General features: G+C 41.1%; 1 protein-coding gene across 1 annotated transcript in view; it reads left to right on the plus strand.

The window, feature by feature from the left end:
* The window catches only part of LOC115037355 (MAM domain-containing glycosylphosphatidylinositol anchor protein 2), a 145,483-nt gene that overhangs the window by 84,455 nt on the left and 40,838 nt on the right, over window positions 1-20,190 (plus strand). The window contains exons 7-9 of the mRNA XM_029495824.1: window positions 4,435-4,526; window positions 4,607-4,844; window positions 15,495-15,788. Of these exons, the coding sequence (XP_029351684.1) occupies window positions 4,435-4,526; window positions 4,607-4,844; window positions 15,495-15,788 (624 nt within the window). The remainder of the gene's footprint in view (window positions 1-4,434; window positions 4,527-4,606; window positions 4,845-15,494; window positions 15,789-20,190) is intronic.

Here is a 20,190-nt window from a genome sequence, read left to right on the forward strand (position 1 = left end):
TTGCTGAAATATTAACAAGAGAAATGCCTTTTTAACTCTGCTTACAGATCACAGATGGCCATCATGTCACTGACACCTGAGTTTTGTCCCAAAAAGACAGTTGACACATATTGTAAAATACTGATTTGAGTTCAGCTCTAGTTAGCAGCTAATGGATTGTGGACTGTATCTGCATGAAGTGAGAGGGCGCGAGAGATTAAAAACAAAAACCTGCTCAGTCGTCATGGAGATGGATTTAAACTCCCATGTTCATATGATCCATCTCCATGACAACAGAGAAATCTCAGCCCATTAATGAAGCCTCCATGGCACACTAAAAGCTCTGATAAAAGGCTAGTAAGTGGACCTTGGGTTAAGATTGCTTTCTCATACATTACAAAGGCCCATTAATGTTAATTATAAAGCTATATCATTCAAATGTGAAGTGTCTTCCTAAAATGCAGTGCTTAAATCATTATATCCACAAAGATACACACATGATTGCACGCATAAAATATTGATCGTGTTCAGGAAATTGTCTAAAATTATTGGAGACAGAGTTCATCTCTAAAGCAGAGTCTTTTATTAAAGATTTATTTGACTTAGGTCAGGAATTGATTATCAGAAATGAACGAAGCCTTGATAAAGTCCCCCAACTCTCACTTCTCACCTCACCACTGCCTTTTAAAATACCTCCAGTTTTAGAATCTCTCCCATGCATAAAGGAACAGCCATTTTAGTCACTGCAGCTGTCCAGCAAAATTTACTACAACCAGGGAAGTAATGCCCACTTATCACTCTTGTACACAATTGTAGTCAATTTACAGGAATGCCTGCTTGCCATTCAATATTTATGTTCAGATAAAATGGTAGGAAAGAAGGTTTAAATGGAGAGGAAGGAGGGAGGGAACCAGTTCTGAAATATGCATGAGTGCACATATGCAGAACTGACTATTTTGACGTTCTCTGCAGCTCTGTGCAGCGAAGCTTAGTCACCATGAGGAAAAGTTGGGGACAGAAGAGCGACCATCAGGATAGTCAGACCTTTGTGCTCCCAGTTTAGCTGCTACTTGACATTTTCAAATGAAAATGTATGTTTTTAATGTACCTTCAACCATATTTGACTTTATAACGTAACTAAGTTGATGATTCAGGTGCCTAAATTAGATTTTTCGCAACATTAAACATAACTGTGGTGCTTTATTTTGTAATAAAATCAAGTAAAATTGATGTTTGTTTTAATGCTTGATGGTGATTTTGATCAGCTGGAAGAGAGTTTGTGAGGAGCGGATGTCTCAAGCACAGCCATGAGCAGTTTACCAGCAATGCAACTCAAAATCCTCCTGGAGCTGTTCTCTGGAAAGGGCAAATTTCCAGCCAGGGTCACGCAGAGGTGCTGGCTGTTTGTTATGGTTATGACCTGGCTATTTTATCTCTGCTTACCCCTGGCATAGGTTTCGTACCATGACCTGGGTACCTCTTTTTCGAATAGTAAAATTAACTGTGAAAGTCTGTTTGGGAGGCATTCTCTGAATAAGAAAATACTGGAAAATCTGTCACTTGTTCAGAGCAGAGTAATATTCGTAGTCTTCTCGATGCTTTTTGATACGTGATATTGCTCTGTCATTACCATAGATATTAAAATGTGGAACAGGAGCACACAGGTCAGTGAGATTATAATCTGTCCCTCCTGATGTCAGTATTCAGACTGTTCATCATAAATATACAAGCAGATGGTGAAGATTATATATAATTGACGAGTAGGGAGCGCATGGAGCTGCGGATGTGAGTCTTCACTTCCGAACTACAGCAGTATCTTCCAAATGTTCTCTGGCTGAACTTTGAATAGAGAAACTGTGTTTTTATTTCCTCCTTGGCCTCAGTGTGTTCACTTTTATGTTGTAGTTATGTATTTTTCTGGGTCCACATTAGTGAAGCCACCCAGTGAATTATTAAGTATCAGTTTGTATGGATACATGTTCTTGCCACTTACGTTACTTATGGTTGAATAATACATTTGTCATAAATATAAGCAGTTAAAAAGTAACAGAGAGTGTGTAAAACTGTAAAACTTAACACCCCCCTAGTTTCAACATACTGTGGCAGCAGCAACAGAAGCCAGAAAGTGTGTTCTGGTTTGGTGTCCAAGTGCTTTCAGCGATTTCGTTACCAATCTGACAAGTCAATCATCAATTAGATTAAAAGGTTTTAAAGTCATTATTACATGTTTTAAAAATTGATGAGAAATAAGGAAAAACTATGAGTGTTCAGTCCGGTTTGTTTTGTTTTGCTTTTTCTCTTGCTGTAGCTTTCACTTGCACACCGTGAACATTTATTTGATCTGATTATAGCCTTACTCTATGATTGATGTGCAGCTCCTCATGCCCCAAACATTACATAAAAAAAAAAAAAAATCTAAATTGCTGTTTATGTCCCATCGTTACTAAGTGGGGGAAATAGGCCACTTCAGAGTTCAAGTCATCTTCATCCTGCTGCGGTCAGTAAAATGTATCTGCACAACCCCAGAATTTAATTTGGCCAAAAGGTCCAATTTTGTGGAGAAGCAGAACTAATTATTCAGCCAACACCACCTACATTTTTATTTCAGAGTCCTCACAATTATTTGTGTTTCCATTTGCAGCATTTGGAAAGAAATAACAACTGTCATTTGTCTGACAGACTACTTCATGAACAAGATTAAGCTGGGCTTTTCTGTAAAGCAAGTTGGGTCTCTGAGTGTTAAATGCTTGGTTGTGTTACAATTTAACTTGAAAGAAGAATATGCTTGAGCCAGAGGAATGGAAAAGGAGGAAAGCAGTTAATCCAAATGTTTATCCACTGTCACCTGTGACAGCACAATGACTCATGCAGATGTGTGAAAATGCATATGTATCTCGAGTGGGTGAGATAATTCTTCCTTAAGAAGCAGCCTCCAACTCTGCTGCAGATGTCGCAGCGACACAAAAACCTTTTCAAACTGTCAAGATATAACTTTAGCTTTGTCTCCATGTGCCTCACATGTATGATTGAAGAAGAGTCTGTGCTCACTTAATGGCTGTATTGTTTCATTAACCTTATGCTGTGTATGCCAGCTTTAAGGAAATTGAATCTTGGCGTGTGTAGTAGAAGAGCTGAGCTGAGCCCAATTGGAAAATAAATGTGGGCTGTTGGTGAAGACTTGTATAATCTACACATCCGTAAAGGTCACAGATATGCCGCATGACATATTATGCTAATTGCAACAGTTTCTATGCCAGTACTACTAAATTACATGCAACATGCATGATAAGCAGCAATATGGTGAACATGAGTAAAAAGCACATAGATGAAAATTTGGGGTGGGTTTACATTATTGCAATATTTGTACCTTGACACGCTTCAGAAATAGGATTCTCTGCCTGTCTGCGTTGATTTCAAACGGGAGGAGGAAGATCATGTCAGGGAGGCATGTGTCACTCGTTTCGCTTCTCAACGTGCAGCTCGGCATGCATCACAATGTTTTGCACTTTCAATTTCCCGTGTTTAAATCTGACACACGGGTTTTGTTTTCGTTTTTCCTTTACCAAACTGAATACGATAATGTCACTTGGGAATTGCTAGATGAAAAGATTTCCATGGTGCCGTCATTTTTTTTTTGCTGAGGAGATGAATTGAACAGTAGGCGCAGGGTTTGGAACCAATACAGCATGCATTATAATGAAATCATCTTCTTTTTTCCATTCAGAGAAGCTGTGCTTTGAAAATGGAGTTTGCAAACCAAATTGGATTAGAAATGGTGGATATTTTTTTAGGTATTTCTCCAATTTCACAGTATGTGTGTTTGCGTGTGGGTTTTGTGTCAGTATGTATGTGCAAACCTACTTGAAGGCTGGAGCATTTGTGAGTCAGTAGCAATCATTAATGTTATTGCTTCAAAGCTTTAGAGTTTAAAACAAACACAGTAACGCATTCCCCATAAAGTTTTCTGACCCATCTGCTGCATCAAAAGCTTAAGTTGCCGCTGTTGTTCTAATCATATCATTGGTTACTCTTACATTTCTGGTTCAAACCCTTTTTAGTTTTTCACAAACATGGCTCTGAAGTAACACAACCAGATGGGTAAAAACCATATTTTATGTAGATCCATTATTTGGGGTAGCTGTGACATGATCGGCTCTTTCTGTGCCTTTGAACTGCATATGAGATGAGCAGGTATGGCTATAAGGCAGATTTGCAGTGCAGTCCTCTGAGATGCATAACAGCAATTTGCAGCTCTAGTGTGGACAAAAGGCAAAGTAAATTCTCTCAAAAAATGTATTTAAAAAATCCATAAAATGCTTTCTTAAGGATTGCATATCAGAAATGACATTAATAGAAGAAGAGGCCATAGTCTACGTGAATGCAGCAGGAGGCAGAGCAATGGGAAAAGTACAAATATAAATCCAGTTCTGATCAAAGGGATTTTTTCCTCTACAGCTTTAAAGAAGGGCCGATTCTGGATCACTCCTGACCCCTACCACAATGACGACAACATCCAGATTGGGCGTGAAGTCAAGATATCCTGTCAGGTATAATTAAGAAAATACTAGCAGAGTAAACACGTGTGTATGCAAACAAGTTTGAGTAAGTCATCCTTTATTGCTCCTAGGTGGAGGCGACCCCACCAGAGGAGCTGACGTTTAGTTGGCTGAAGAACGGGCGTGCCCTGCGGAGCTCGGAGCGTATGGTCATCACCCAGACGGACCCTGACATCTCCCCTGGGACCACCAACCTGGACATCATCGATCTCAAGTTCACCGACTTTGGCACGTACACCTGCGTGGCAGCGCTGAAGGGAGGAGGCATCCCCGAGATCAGCATTGACGTCAACATCTCATCAACAACTGGTGAGCCTCACACTCCTTTGTGCCAATTTCACGATTACACACCTCCTCCCATAAACACACACATTGAGAAAGAAAAGCTGGGGTAGTTTTTCTTAGACTGCGTGACATATTAGGAATTTTCTAAAATAAATCTGTCTTCTTTTTTTTATATATATATATATATATATATATATATATATATTTGCTTTCAATCGTATCAATTTTTTTATCTCTCTACAATCCTCACTACTTACTATGATCACATCCAGACAGGTTAAATTAAATATTTGCTTGGAAGAAAAACGAAGAATCACACACTCTGTTAGCCATAATCATAAGTCATAATCGCCCACTGCATAATAAACTCCTTGTGCATAAATCTTTAAGTACAGTGGATCAGAGTTGCACCAGGAAATTATTATCCAGGATCTAATGAGTGTTTACACCTGACAGATTTTAAAATGACCTTGTGCTCTCCTCAGTGTTAGCCTCTAGCTAAGTGGAATACAAATACTGTAGTTCAGCTCACATACAAAGGATAGTAATGGTAGCAATAATGAACTGTTTAAAATTTAATTTTAAAGGGCCATTTTACCCAAATATCCAAAGATAATTTTCCATTTACCTCTAGTGTTTTGAGGCAGTCTAGATAAGCGTTAGTTTTATCCGTTTTTTCAAAGTTTTGATGAATCTGCCACAAATTATGCACCGCAGCACAGTGGAGAACGCAGGAATTCCTCCGTGGTTTGACGGTATTTAAAACTGCATTTTGTTTACAATTTTAATTACTTTTCAATTAGTTAGAAAGTAGTCCCACATGTGGAATTACGGTGAGCTCTTTACGTTATTCAGAAAAACTGACATCTTTCTGGGAGTGTATCAACACCTGTGGAGATAAAACCAAAACTATGCGTAACAGAGAGTCAGTGAGTGAGATTTGGGTGGACTGAGCCTTTAAACCCTTTTCCTGGGTCTCCACATGGCTGATAACGATTGTATATCCTCATTAGACTCAATTCCAATCTTCCCTCCTGGACTGAAAAACTTTCAAAACTTCTGTCTTCCATTTTAATTTCCATTTCTTGCACACACTGCTCTATTACACCACCAACACCACTGTGTTAGACGGATTCCTGTTTACCAAAGCCGACTCCATCACTGTAACTAATCAGAGACCCAACATTCATCGCCCTTCCATCTAATTGGATGTTTCCACCCCCTTCCAAACTAACATTTGTACACATATGCAGCATGTTAATAACGCAACACATCAGTCCACCTTGTCTAATGAGTTGTATCACCATAGATTCAATCATGGCATGTTGAGCAGTGACTTAGAAACGGAGCAGCGTTGCAGTAGCCTGTCATTGTGCTTTTAGATTCTCTGCTTCTCTCGTGTGCATCACTTGTTTCAAAAGAAGGCAAGATGTAGGTGCATAATAAAAATGGGGATTCTGTCATAAGGAGAATAATCAAAGCACAAATTTAGCTGTCAAACATCTATTCTATCCACTGTTTTATCACCAGTCAGCTGCTTTCCATGTCAGATTTTAGGAGGAAAAGTTTCAGAAGCAACAAAGGAGAGCTTGGCTTGAACACATTTTTTAAAGGCTCGAAAATAATGGGGAAGTGCAGGGGTTGGAGAGACAAAGTGATGGCACATATAATGGGACAGGAATGGTCGTAATCTGTAGTGTGAGGTCAATCAATGAAGAGCGAGCGTGGTAACGTTGCGGTGTCACCACACATTACTCCATCATTCTTCGGCTCCACCGGAGGATGTGACCCCGATTTACTCAACACCTCAGAGACTCCACAATCGGGACTGTCCTGCCTGCTGCTCGCTGATCCCGGATTTCCAGAATTTCCATGATGGGGACTCCCATGGGTTTGGTGTTGCCTCTGGTGCAGTAGCTATCTGTTTTTGCTTTGAATATGCTGGGATGTGTTTGCTGCTGATAAAGTGACTTCTGGGTTGTGTGAAGTTTTGCGACTTGCTGTTGCGAGCTTTATTCCCCTTTTTACGTGCAAAGGCACATTAACACACTCACCCACCCTCATCTTTTTCTCACCGTCTTGTGTTTCCTATCACACACACACACCTCAGTGCCACTCACAACATGAACATGAAAGTTGTGTCCCGACCTTGGGCGCATAATTATTGTTAGATAATCCTTTGATAATCCCTGCACTATAAGACAGTAGGCTCAATCGTACCTGCCAAGATTGTTTCCTCATTATCTTTTAAGATGTGGAGTGTCTTCTTTTGGAGTGCCTTGGTGATGCCAACGCATTAACACAGACCCTTTAATGTGTTAAAAAAAAAAAAAATTCTAATGTTTGACTGAGGAAATAAGCGAGGAAATGACTGACTCCATTGTGATTGCATGCAATGAAAGGTTTCCTTAAGGCTTAGATGTGATTGCTTCTTAAGCTTTCATTGCTCTAGTCAGATGTGTGGGTATGAAATATTATGAAAGTGTTGCGTTTCCATAGAGCTGTTGCTGTCAGAGGAAATAATATATTGAATTTTGCTTCTACTGATTACAATTGCTGCTGCTTTACCTGGATGTGACTAGGCTGTTTTCCTGGAGAAAGCCTGTCTGTGTGTGGCTTTTTTCAGTCAAATTGACGCCATGAATCAGAGGCGTGTATTTGTGAAGTAGAGCTCTATAGTGGCTGTGTATTAAAGAGACTTGTGTCTCTGTCTTGCCATATGCCTGCAGCCTGTTTTGGGGTGAATAAGCCCCATTTTTGTTCCTCTGCCTGTTCTCCTGAAGGGAGAAAGCCCAAGCTGCAATTAGAAGTCTTAATAAAAGTATTTAGAGGAGATTACACTGCAGGTCTGCCAGGGTTTCATGCTGGGGAAGTGGTTGGAAAGCGATTGAGCCTAAAGTGTCTCGAGTCTGAACACTTTGGTACTCGGTGGCGGTTCCAGCGTCGGCTACAGTTCCCAATTCCAATCCTGGGCTTAGCCCCAGCCCGCAGCACGTATTTATAAAAGAGAATATTCATTATATCCCATTCTTTCTACTTTTGATGAACACAGATTTTAGCAGCGCTCATGATTTCTCCCTTTTGCAAAATAGTACTAATATTTACTATCATGGTATGCTCATTAAATAAGCAACTTCTTTTCTCATCAGGACTGCCAGAGATTGCAAGGCTAATGCTTATTTATGAGCATGGTCAAGAAACGAGGACATTGACCTCCCTTTTCAATAGCTGTCAGGATCAAGAACCGCAACACAGGACACAGAAACAGCTCAAAAGACTTATGAGTATTAATGTAAAACATAAAGCCTCCCATAAACTTCGAACAGAAAGTAGCCAATTAATCCTCTCATTAGCCTCTATATTAAATGTATGCTTAGTGGGTGAGCTTGCTAGGTTGCTTAAGATGTGATTATTGCCGGTCTATGGCTGAAGCACTGAAAAGTTTTTCTGACTTCAGATTGGAACTACGATTGGGACTATCTTTAAGATAAAATTTTAATAGCATGCAGAGTTATTATAGCTGGATTTTTGACATTTAAAGCCAGTTTTCATCAATGATTCACAAAGCTGATAACTGCTCATTGCACACACACATTGTTATAATTATTATGAACGGTGGATTCGACCATCTTGGCTCAGGAAAAAAAAAAAACAAAAAAACATTACAACTCTGTATTAACAAGGTTACAGCTTTGAATAAACAGAAACTATTCTTGCTCCAGCAAGCATTTTAGCACATGACAGTAGCTCATCCTCAGTTTGAGTGCCGATAACCAAGTGTTAGGGTTGAAAGTCACCTCTGTCTTATTGTGAGACGGATAAATCCCTATGATGAGTCCTTCAATTAGCACCCAGTTATTCTGTCAATCTCAAGAATGACTGCAGTTAATGAATTAAGCAAATCAATTAAGTGCTCAGTTGATTAAAAGATTAGCTGGTTTAATGAAGACAACGTACAGCCCTTTTTTTCTGCAGTGATTTTGAGTCATCTGAAGCTCACAGCAGGACTACTCATCTCTCCCTATCTTTTTTCAACCTCCCCGTTGCCTTGTTGACTCTGATACATCATTTGCTGCCATCATTCAAGTGACCGTGCCACATGAGAGTCCAATATGGGCAGCATGCCCGCTGGCTGTTGACCACACTGATGTGCTTGTTTCAGCAACAAATTCATTGACCCCAGTAAGGAGGAGCCTGGCCTGCATGCTAACTCACCTACAGGGTGCAATAGTTCAACTGATGTTTGGGCGCTGTGGGAGGAAACAGGTTGTTTGCCGCTGTATTCTCTCAGGTTTGAAGTTGTGGAGCTTTCACTGCATGTGGTTCTCTATTGATGTTGGTTCATGTTCATTGTCTTTCTTTGTTTTCTTTGTGTTTTATTTATATAGTGACAGATCGACACTCCCTGTTTCAAGAACTAGATGCGCACTGAACAATGCTAAAATACAGAGCATTTGGTTTTTGCTTTGTGAGTGTTTTCGAAGGACTTGTTATTTTTAAAACAATGAAGCAAGGTTCACAAAAACCAGCCTCAGAAAGTAATTGCAGACAAGTCAACTGTTGCCGACAGACTATGGTAGCTGTAGTGAGATTGCTGTTTAATCAGAGATTCTTTCAGTCCTCCTCATAGTTCAAGCTGTCTTTTTTCAAATAATCACCCAGTTATAAATATTTACTTGATGGCTACACACTTAATATCATGCTGAAAGAACTACATGTCCTTGGCAGTAGTAGCACATGTGCCCAAAGGACTGTTTGAGAAGTTGGGGCAGTGATGATCTTTCTGCCACTCGAGAGACCACAAATAAAATTAGTAAATTCAAAAAGTATTTATTTATGATTAATCATTATTCTTATAATTCATGATTTACCTCATCAGTGTTTGAACAAAAAGAGTTTCCAATAAGTGTTATGAATCCCTTTCCTGTAAAGCCTAAAATGAACAGACAGAGACCACAAAGATCTGAAAGTTGTGACAAAAATATTTTTTCAATACGGTGACAGTAGCAGGGAGGACAGCTGGCTTGAATCAGAGCACGATCCTTTTCCTCCTGTCCTAAATGCTTCAAATTGAAAGTGTTTGATCCCTAGGAATAGCAAACTTAATTTCAAACTGAACAAACAGCAGTAGATATAGTATTGCAGTAACAGGCTAATATAGGTCCTGAGACAGTCCCAGTAGTCTGTGAACTGGAATGGGGGGGGGGGGCTGCAGCTGCCCCATCTGCCATCCCCAGATATTTGTCGTGTGGCATACAGTAGACGCCACCATCATGCTACTTGTAGACTGATGGGCATATAACCACCTGGCAGAGTATGTCAGTGCAGCATCTGTGATATTTATTATTATTTATTTATTTTTCTTTTTTTTTTGAGGGTTATAGATGTCCAAACTGTCAGGAGAAAAGCAGTCAGGAAACACAAATATTCACATCTATAATAGTTTGGGGAAATCAAAGAGTAACAAGCAGAGGCCCAGTGATCTTTTCACTTGTTGGTATATTGTGACCAGTGTTCACTATGTGCAAGTCCATAATATATGTTAATAAGACTAGATAACTGGGCATATTATGCACAGTGCACCAGCATCTAGCCTCAACTGCACCACCAGAAGTCATGCTTTATGGAGGTGGCCATCTGGGAAATCACTTCCCTGTCCAGCTGGGAAAATCTGGAAGGCAAACATGAATAAGAAACACTTTCCCTCCCTCATTAACAACTGTCGAGGCCCCTTGAGCGATGTGAATAAACTCTGGGCCTTCCAGACTCCTGCTCACTGTTTAGCAGCAGAACAAGCAGGGGTACTAGAGATGTGTATTTGAACATAAATCAGGCTACAGCCCATAAGAATATTGGTAGTACTGTACAAACTTGCAGCTGGACATTTGCATACAAATATGCGTGAGGGGTTTGCTATGATTGATCATAAGACAGTATATAAGATCTGTCTGAAGAGCATGAGGTTCAAGAAAACACAGTAATACATCAGCAGTGTGTCCCTGCAGGCCATCACTGCACTAAACCAATTTTAACACATCCATAGACATTCATTACACCTCAGCAACTTCTTTAGATGCTTGTTTCCCCCACACACAAACATGCCCACAGGTCAGTGGACCTATGGCACTCTTCTCTCTGTTCCCCAGAGGTTCAGGACTCAGAGGACCAGAGTGTCCTGCCACATTGTGACCAAATCATTGTCCTCAAGCTGTCTAAACACACTCTGACACTCAACCACAGGCACACTCTGCAGGAGTTGCAGTAGTAGAAAGTGCCGTGTTTCCATGGTGATGGGAAATGATGTCACAGCACTTAAACAGAAAAGAGGGCAGCAGGAATGCTGTTTATTCTCAAAGACAGCCGTGCGCATGGCTCCAGCTCTCATCGCTGTAAGAAAATGCAAAGTGCCAGATATTTCCACGTTTTGCAGTCACCTCACATTTTGCTGTGTGTTGTGGCGCTGATGGATCCTGCTGACAGGCTCCAGCAATCAGCCTATACATTTGGGCAGATAAATCCGGCTAAGGTCCTGGAGATGTGTGGGGCTACAGAGGCCAAACGAGGAGGTCATGTCCCAATTTTGGCCCACAAATTATCCAAGGACACACACGCTCAAATAGGCACAATGTTTTCAGCCAGTCACAACAGCGAAAAGCTTCCCATTGAGGAACAGAGGCAGGATCACAGCATGGTGTCAGCCGTGGGCGAGAACAGAAACACTCAGCTATACACAAATACACATACAGAAACATTAAACCACATAAGCACACACCACACAAGCATACGCAAACGGCAGGCATGCCCCGCAGGCATCACTGGCATTTGAATGGCTTTGGCACAATGAGAGCACAGTGAGGACCAGTAGCAGGCTCTCTGCCACCCTGAGCATCTCAGTGGTCAGGTTCACACAGAGAGACAGGAAAGAAGAAAGCAGGAGCAAAAATGAGATACAGAGTAAGCAAGAGTGAATGTCTGCGCGGTGCATGTACGCCTGTTTTTGTTTCCATGATGGTGTGGAGAGAGAGCGAATGGCAGCTGATAGCCATTATTTGTGCCGCCAAACCTAATAGGCCAACAACTGTAATTGCTTGCATAATCTGGGCTGTGGAGAGGCCAGGTGTAATGATGGCAACTCAGTGAACATCCCTCTCCTTCACTTCCTAATGGATGCTCTCCTCCTTTCCTACTGCTGACAATTCCCCATTTCACTGTTTGGGCCCAAGGAATTGTTCAGAAAAGTGGACAAAATATGCTGTGGAGAAGAAATATGCCGGCACTTGACACCTGGCTGGCTCAGTCAGGACATTGTGTGAATACAAATCGGCAAATGTATGAGAATGAAATGAGTGTCTGCCATCATTGTCTCTGTGAAAGATCATTTTTGGTATTCCACTGGTGCCAAATAGCATTGCCAAGATTTATCTGTGAATGACCAGTCTTCATTACCCCTTGCATGTTTGTGCATTACATAACTGAAAAGGTCTAGATAAAGGCTGAACTGACTGAACGGCAGCCAAACTTGGGTAACAATCGCTGAAAAGGCGATTTCTTGTTTGTTGTAAAACAATGATTAATCACATCCCTATTTTCCATTAACAATAGAAATGGTTTAAAGTTGTTGTGATATGTTTTTTATTGATCTATATTTAACTATGACTAAAATGACTACTTTTATGTGAAATTGTGTCAAAAAGACTAGTCTAGTTCAGTATCAGTGCTCTCTGTGTTGTTGTCCATCACCACCAAAAGCAGGCAAACGGCTGGTGAACAGATGAACTTATAGCATGTTTTGTTTTGTTTTTTTCTTTTGAGTAATTAGTGGCATGAAAAACTGAACCGAAAAAGAAAACATGAGTTAAAATAAGGTTGAATATTAGATTCACATTCAAGGTTTGCAGGAACTCCTAATGAATGCTAGCATTGTTCTGTGCCTGCCGGAGGTGTAAATCTTGGCAAACAAATTTGCAATATTAACTTAAAAGGTGATAATATGTCAATGATGTCTTACAGCTTGTTTCTGCTGCCTCCAGCTGTCCCAAAATTTGCAGGTTTGCTAATGAAGTTTCACTGTTAGATCTTTAACAATCAAAGAGTGTTCTTTGACATCCCAAAACATTTTGAATGCACGTTTTGTCTCTGCTTCTGAAAGTTTGACTCAAGTGGAGTTTTACATATGGTTTTTTGGTTTGAGGTGGTTTGTACATTCAGACTTTCTGGACTGAAGATACATGGGCAGTTGGATCTTTGAGATGACATTGGCATCATTACTTCTCACCCAGACAAAAATGGGGTCAAAAGAAATATAGCCGGACTCTCGTTTTCTGGAGACTGCAAGTGATTTCATCACAATGAAACTTCACTGTGACCTGACTCTATTCCAGCTTCACCATTGTTTGGGCAGAATGACAGTGATTCACACATCTTCAGGGAAGCATGACACGGTTTTATCATTGCTGAGAACATTTTCACTCCTTGAATCGCTGGCTGTAAACTATTTTTGGAAGCAGGACTACAAAACAGTCTTGGAGTCTGCTTATGGTTTGGGCTTGTACTAAAATACATGGACACACAAATGCACATGCACACAGCACTCGAGGAGCTGGTACAATTTGCCAGGTTCACTAATTAAACAAATTTACTTGGCCAGCATGCTTGATGAGCAACCAGACTGCCTGATCCAACCTGCTAGTTCTCTTGCTTCCTAAACTTAGAGCACACACACACACACACACACTCAAAGAATCCTGCAACCATGTTCAGATATTTGGCACTCTGCTCTCCTTTTATTATTCATCGCTAACTTTCAGCCTGGCTATAAAATGTCCGATAAACAAAGGGAAAATATTTATTGGGTCATATTTTGTTACACAGCCAACAATAAAGCTATATCACCTTTGGGAGGGTTCTGTTGTGAATTCTCTGAGTAATATGATGCTGTGGGTGTGATTGAGTAGCTCTGAAAGGAGGAGGGCAGGGAAGTAAAAAGCTGCACAGTGATGGCAATGATGCAAGTGATGGTGATAAGAATTATGAATGTTTGAATAATGCTGGTGGTGAAAATGTGACAATGACAATGATGCTGTTCTATCAGTGATCCTTAAAGGCGGTGCTGACAATGATAAAGTTCATGGTATCTTAAAGTGGCAATGCATTATTGCTGCTTGGGGGGGGTGTAGAGTTTGTTTATATTATGATTGCTGAATGGATGTATTTTCATTCTTATTTTAGTTATTTTTTTTCTACCCATTTCAACTGCTATTCCTTTCCAAAGGACCCAGGAACTATTTTAAGAGACTTAACCAGTCTGCCATTGTTCCTGGTGGCAAAGAAGCCCCATATCCAAGGTGCCCCAGCACATATCATTCAGGCTTTATGTGAACCGCGGTGGCTCAAGTATATGTTAGACCTGTTCCCTTGTTGAATGTCAGCCTCTGACTTTCCTCTGTCACTGTGGCTAACAAAAGAAGAAATGTCCGAAAAACCACTGGGGGCAAGCGTGGACAAAAATACATTTTAAGGCTACCTGAGCTTCTGTCCAGCAAGTTGTGCAGCTTAGCTGTGCACCTTTCAACACTAAAAGTGTAAGGTTTGGAAACGTCTTACGTGTTATTGTTGAATAATTGTGAGTGTGTAATTGTAACAGTGAGTGCAGACAACCTTCAGTTTTTGTGCTATGTTAGCGCAAAAGTCTAAAAACAGGGGTAAAATAGTTAACCTGGCCCTGTCCAGAGGTATTGAAATCCACCCACCAGCATTTCTAAAGCTCTCTAATTAACACCTTGTATACAGTAGTATCTGAGGTGAGATCCCTAGGCAACCTGCTGAGACTGTGGAAAGTCACTGTGCCTGCCCAAGCAATAGTCTGTACAAAAGGTTTCTTGCTTCAGGCTATGCAACAGACTAGACTAACATCATTACATGTGAATTAATGAGATTTAGCAGTGGTAGCAGGTGCATTTTAAAACTTTTATGTCAGAAGCAGGCTTCTTGTTTCCAGTGTTGTTCATAGGTATGTGGTGATGAGCTCGCCGAAATCAAGAGCAGTAAAGCAACCAAGCATATTTAAGAAACTACTTGTGCTACTCCTGTAATCATCACAGCTGCTTACTACGGCTGAGAAAACACAACCTATGAACACATGTAGATTATACAGTACAATACCTCTAACATTACACTATCTTAACTAATGTTTTTAAACTCTTTTTCCGATGCATTGGAAACAAACAGAAATCCAGTTATGGGACTTTCAGTTTCAGTTTCAGTTTTTATTTCCTGAGTTTAGTTCCTGTGGTTGGTCCTGGACTATTATTGTTTTCTTTGACCAGTATGGTTGGATTGCTTTGTCTGGCCCTCATTGCATTGCTCATTGTTTGCCATTGCTTGACAACATTAAACTTCCTCATTGCTGCCCTCCATGTTGGCGTTAAAGTACATGCTCAGATTATCCAGTCCCAGCTTTTAGCCATTGCTGCTGCTAATATCTGCATGGTCTTTACTTACACTGTGTGTGACTGAGACTTCGCTTCATTGCCATTGCAACTTGGATACACATTCGCTCCCCTTGCCCCATATTTCCCACGCCACTTTCCCCACCAGTTGACCATTTCCTCTTATCCCGCCTGCTGACTTTCTAGAGCCCCATATCAGTCCCTCCTCTGTTTTTCTCTTTCTTAGTTCCCCCCAACCTGACAGTCCCCCGGGGCAAGTCCCCTCTGGTGGCCCGCGAGGGTGACACAGTGGAGCTGGAGTGCCTTGTTTCAGGGAAGCCCAAGCCCATCATCCTGTGGTCGCGAGCAGATAAGGAGGCACCCATGCCGGATGGCAACATGCAAATGGAGAGCTACGACGGTGTGCTGCGCATTGTTAATGTGTCCAGGGAGATGACAGGCTCATACCGCTGCCAGACCAGCCAGTACAACGGGTTCAATGTGAAGCCCCGGGAGGCCGTGGTGGAGCTGATAGTCCAATGTAAGTAGACAATATATATGTTTGTGTATGCATGTTATGCTTTAAGATGTAGCAGGTTTATACGGTGTTTCTTCGATGCAGTGTAATTGATCTTTAAGTGTTCCAGGCCAGTGTGACTGACACTGAATGTTCTCCCTTTCGTTCCCTTCCACGCCCATCCAATTTTCTTTTGAAGGCTGTAAAATTAGTCCTGTCCCCTGCTGCCCTCAGTCAGGTCTGAATGGAAACAGCTCTGACTCCCCCTCATACAGTGAAGGGAGGACTTTATCTGCTGAGTGTGAACTGAGCAGAACTAATATTAAGAAAGGCACAAAGCTCTACATACTGATGTCCACACTTGTTAGTATGTTAGTATGCATGGCTGTGTGTGTTTGTGTGTGTTTTTGTTTGTGCATGCATAGTCACATCAGAGGAGTCCCGAGGACTATGGGCCATATTCCCAGACCTCAAACCCCCTGCCACTGCCATTCAGTGAGAAACCCCTTCCCCTCCTTTAAGATGTGACATTCACAAACGGCCTAACAGCTAATTAGTGAGTGGCTAATTTATTCCCGCTAGTATTCATTTTGTATTCATTAATGGAGATTTGAATAGATTATTTCAAATGAACGTCAGAGATTCAAAGCTGTGTCATTCATTTATGGGCTGGGGATGGTTCTCTCTGCTGAGAAAAGAGCGGAAGATGGATAAGAAGGAAATGAAAGCAATCCATGTAGGGTGCTCACCATTCTCTGGCAAGTGATGACGAGAAATAGAAAAACTGAGCATCGTACAGTAGCCACTGCCTCAGTGTTTTGTTTTTGTTTTTGTTTTTTTCTCATGGCCAATTTAGTTAATCCATGCTTTCTTCCATCTCACTTTACCATAACCTGGAAAGAACTTGGGCAACAGCTTGTCATTCATAAACTACTGTGAAATGGTAGTTAACATGCTGCATGCTGACTGTCATGTTTAAGTGTCCTCAGCACTGGAAATGCCAAGCACAAGACTGTAGAAAAATATCCAACAACTTTGAAAGTGTGCAATAAAACAGAATAATGGCTCCAGCTCAAACAGGGTTTTCATTCAAGACGAATTTGACACTCCCACTCCCAATATTTTGATTGAAGAGGAACAAGAGCACCGCCCGTTCTGTTCCAGCCGACAAGGATTAGAATATAATTCTGTCCTAATTTTTTCAAGAGTTTTATTGTACTCTTTGCTATGGCATTCACGTTTCAGCTTAGCTGTTACCCACTGTGCTTTGCTAAGAGAATTAATGAAGTTTTGATGTGCTTTGAAGAAGACTGTGTTGAATTTTTGGCTGAATTGATTATGATTATGCAGTGATGACAGCCCATATCAAAGGTTAGGCTTTGCTATGCACCAATGCTGCCACTGAAAAGTAAACAAAGGATTTAGACCCAGAGATGCCCTTCATCAATTTGCAACACTGAATCAACCACCTCATGCAAGGAGGATGTGGTGGGATAGAAACAGATTTTTGAATGAAAAAAAAATGAAAGAATAAGATTGTTGCTAAAAGCCCTTTGGTAAAGAATAAGATGCTGCTGTGTAGCAGCACAGCAATGCTCGTGTTGAAATGTCTCCATGCTCTAATTTTAAACATTACATTGAAATTCCTCCTGAAATATTAACATTGCCTCAGTTATTTAAAACGAATGGACGATCTTGCTTTCCCCCTTTGCTCCTGCTCAGCCGAGAACAGTTTAATGCCACAAGCAGCAATAGGTCACAGTGATGCTTCTGCTGTTTGGAGAGCAGCAGGGACATGTGCTGCTTTCTGTGTACTATTTGTCCAAAGGCAGCACAATCAGGGCACAAAGTCCTGTCTGTCCACAAGCTTCTTTGTCAGCAGCATCCATTCTGTAGCATTTATGAAAATTATTATTATTAGTTTTTTTATTTGAATTTCATGGTAGAGTTTCCCAAAAAAATAAATGTTCTTCATACAATCACTTACTTTTTATTATGACAGCAACATTAAAGGTAAAAAATTTCACAAACCTTGATGAAAAAGTATTTTTCACATGATAAAAATTTTACTTCTCATAGCGTAAATGAAAGTATTCAATAATTTCAATAAAAATTTGCTAGAATTTATTATTGTAGGTGTGAAAAACATAGATTGTTGTTTGATTATTCAACCCCCTGAACATAACTTAAAAGTTTAGGGCAAATGTCCTCCAACAGTACATGGAGGCTGCTGGAGATATCTGATGTCTATCAGCATCTTACACCGTGTCTATGCAACTAAAGATCAGCTGCACAATATTAGAGGAACAGCAGCGCTGTCTGGATCTGCTCAGGTTGATTTCAGGCACAGTATTGTTACAGGTCACCCACATTTTGGAACCACTCAAGCACATTATAATTTTGCGCATGAAACACAGAAAAACTATGTTCAGAAAAAGGCTGAAAAAGGCAGCGAAATGCTCTCTGTAAAAAATTGTCTTTTATTTGTTTGATTATGTTGATGCACTGGGCCTATTCCAGCAACAACAGCATGCATCATCGAAGAAGCCTGCATTTTTTTGTCAATGCACAAAATTATTCCTTGATGATACATTTCAGTGCTATGTAGCATGGCCATATATGTGTGTGTGCATGCGTGTGCATTTACTGGAGCCTCACATAACTTCCATATTGCTGCATGATATACTTTCTCCACTGAATCCAGTATGCTGTAGAATAGTAAGAGCTGAAAACCCTGTATTCTCAAACAGCAAAGGTATAATTAATATGAAAGTCCACAACCTTTGAATGATCTCATCTCACATTGGAGGTCAACACGCTGGGCACGTTCAGGCAAGATTTGTCTCCTCTGACATCCAACCAGAAAAGGTCAACTCCTATCACACCCTACTGCACCCTCTACTCCAGTGTCGCTGACAGTGGACAAGGGTCACTTACAGAGAGAGACTGTCGTTAGTTACACTCAGCTGGAGAAGACATGCCTTGGGAGGCGAGAAAGGAGGAAAAATGAGACTCCCAGGCATCAGTGAAAAACACGAGATATTATTAATTGATTCCTTTTCTCAGAGATATTTGCTGTCACACTAGTTGCATCACATGATGAAAGACACAGTACAAGACACGTAGTGAAGCACATCAGTTCACTCCTTATCATCCTGTCTCTTCCTTTCAGCAGAAAGTATTTTCGGAATGCAATTATTTCTTATGTAGCATTATTTTGATAAAGTGTTGTCCTATGGTTCTTGATATCTTGCAGCACTTTCATCTGTTCATCATCTTCAAAGCAGACCGCTTAATGAAGAGACTTATTAGGGCTTTGGTATTGATAAATCAATCATTCTGCCATGTTCTCACTTCACAGCCAGTTCTGTGCATCAGTGTCCTGCTTCTAATTAATATCTGGTATCTAAGTCCAGGTTTGAACAGCCTAAACAATCCGCTCTTGAGCTGTTGGAGTGCTTTGACACAATTTGAGGGTAGTGAGGAAATGTGTCCGCCGTGCTCACACATGAATGCACTGTTGACTCTCTTGTGTTTGCCAAATACATAGACCCTTTGCTCATCTTTCTCCGCTTGAGAATTTACTTTATTAATACAACCCGGCCCTGCTTTTGTTGTTTGCTCCATATGCCTGTCGGTATGCCCCCTCCCTTCCTTCTCTTGGCCTGTCTCATGGTGCATAAGCACAAGCCAATCCCTCTGAGACACTTTTCTCGCCTCAATTTCCAGGCCCCAGCATGAGCCACCCGCCTTTGGTGGTGAGCCATGTGCAAAGCCGCGTTTAGTAACTTGATCAAGGGACCGAGGTACAGTCCTCTGAAGGAAAGAGCATTAGAGGCGTGAAGGAACGACTCTGGCAAGTCAACAGCTTTGATATGTAAAAACCTGCATCTGTTGGCTGGCAGAGGCAACGCCAGGAGGAGAGGTAGAGGGAATGGAAGACGTTTGCCTTTAGAATCATCGCTCTAATAGAATTGCAAACACCAAATCCCAAGCTGTGACACCCTAATGTTCTTAGTCAAACTGACTTGGCATGGTCCAGGGGCTTGAGAGAGGGAGTGAAGAAACAGAGAGAAATGTAGAGAAGAAGGAGGTGTAGAGTGGTGTCCTGTCCTAGATACCACTGTCTGTCAGAGTAAGTGTTATCAAGCTCTACTTCAGCACAGATGCACAGGAATCTTTTATCCAGGCTCCCCTTCTGTTCTTCCTCGCATCTTCCATGACACCTGCCTGATGCAACCTCGGGATTGTCCCCCTGAGCCAGCACCTCGCTGTCTGACGAACATCAAAAAGACACACCAGGATAGAGTTACTATCAGAGCAAAAGTAATGAGCAGAATTACAATATTATTGTTTTTAATTAATTTTCCTTTCTGCATCAAGGAGACCTGCAATGCTAGCCCCTGAGGCTTACTCTAATGTGAAT

The sequence above is a fragment of the Echeneis naucrates genome, chromosome 24 (assembly GCF_900963305.1).
Source record: "Echeneis naucrates chromosome 24, fEcheNa1.1, whole genome shotgun sequence".
Taxonomy (NCBI): domain Eukaryota; kingdom Metazoa; phylum Chordata; class Actinopteri; order Carangiformes; family Echeneidae; genus Echeneis; species Echeneis naucrates.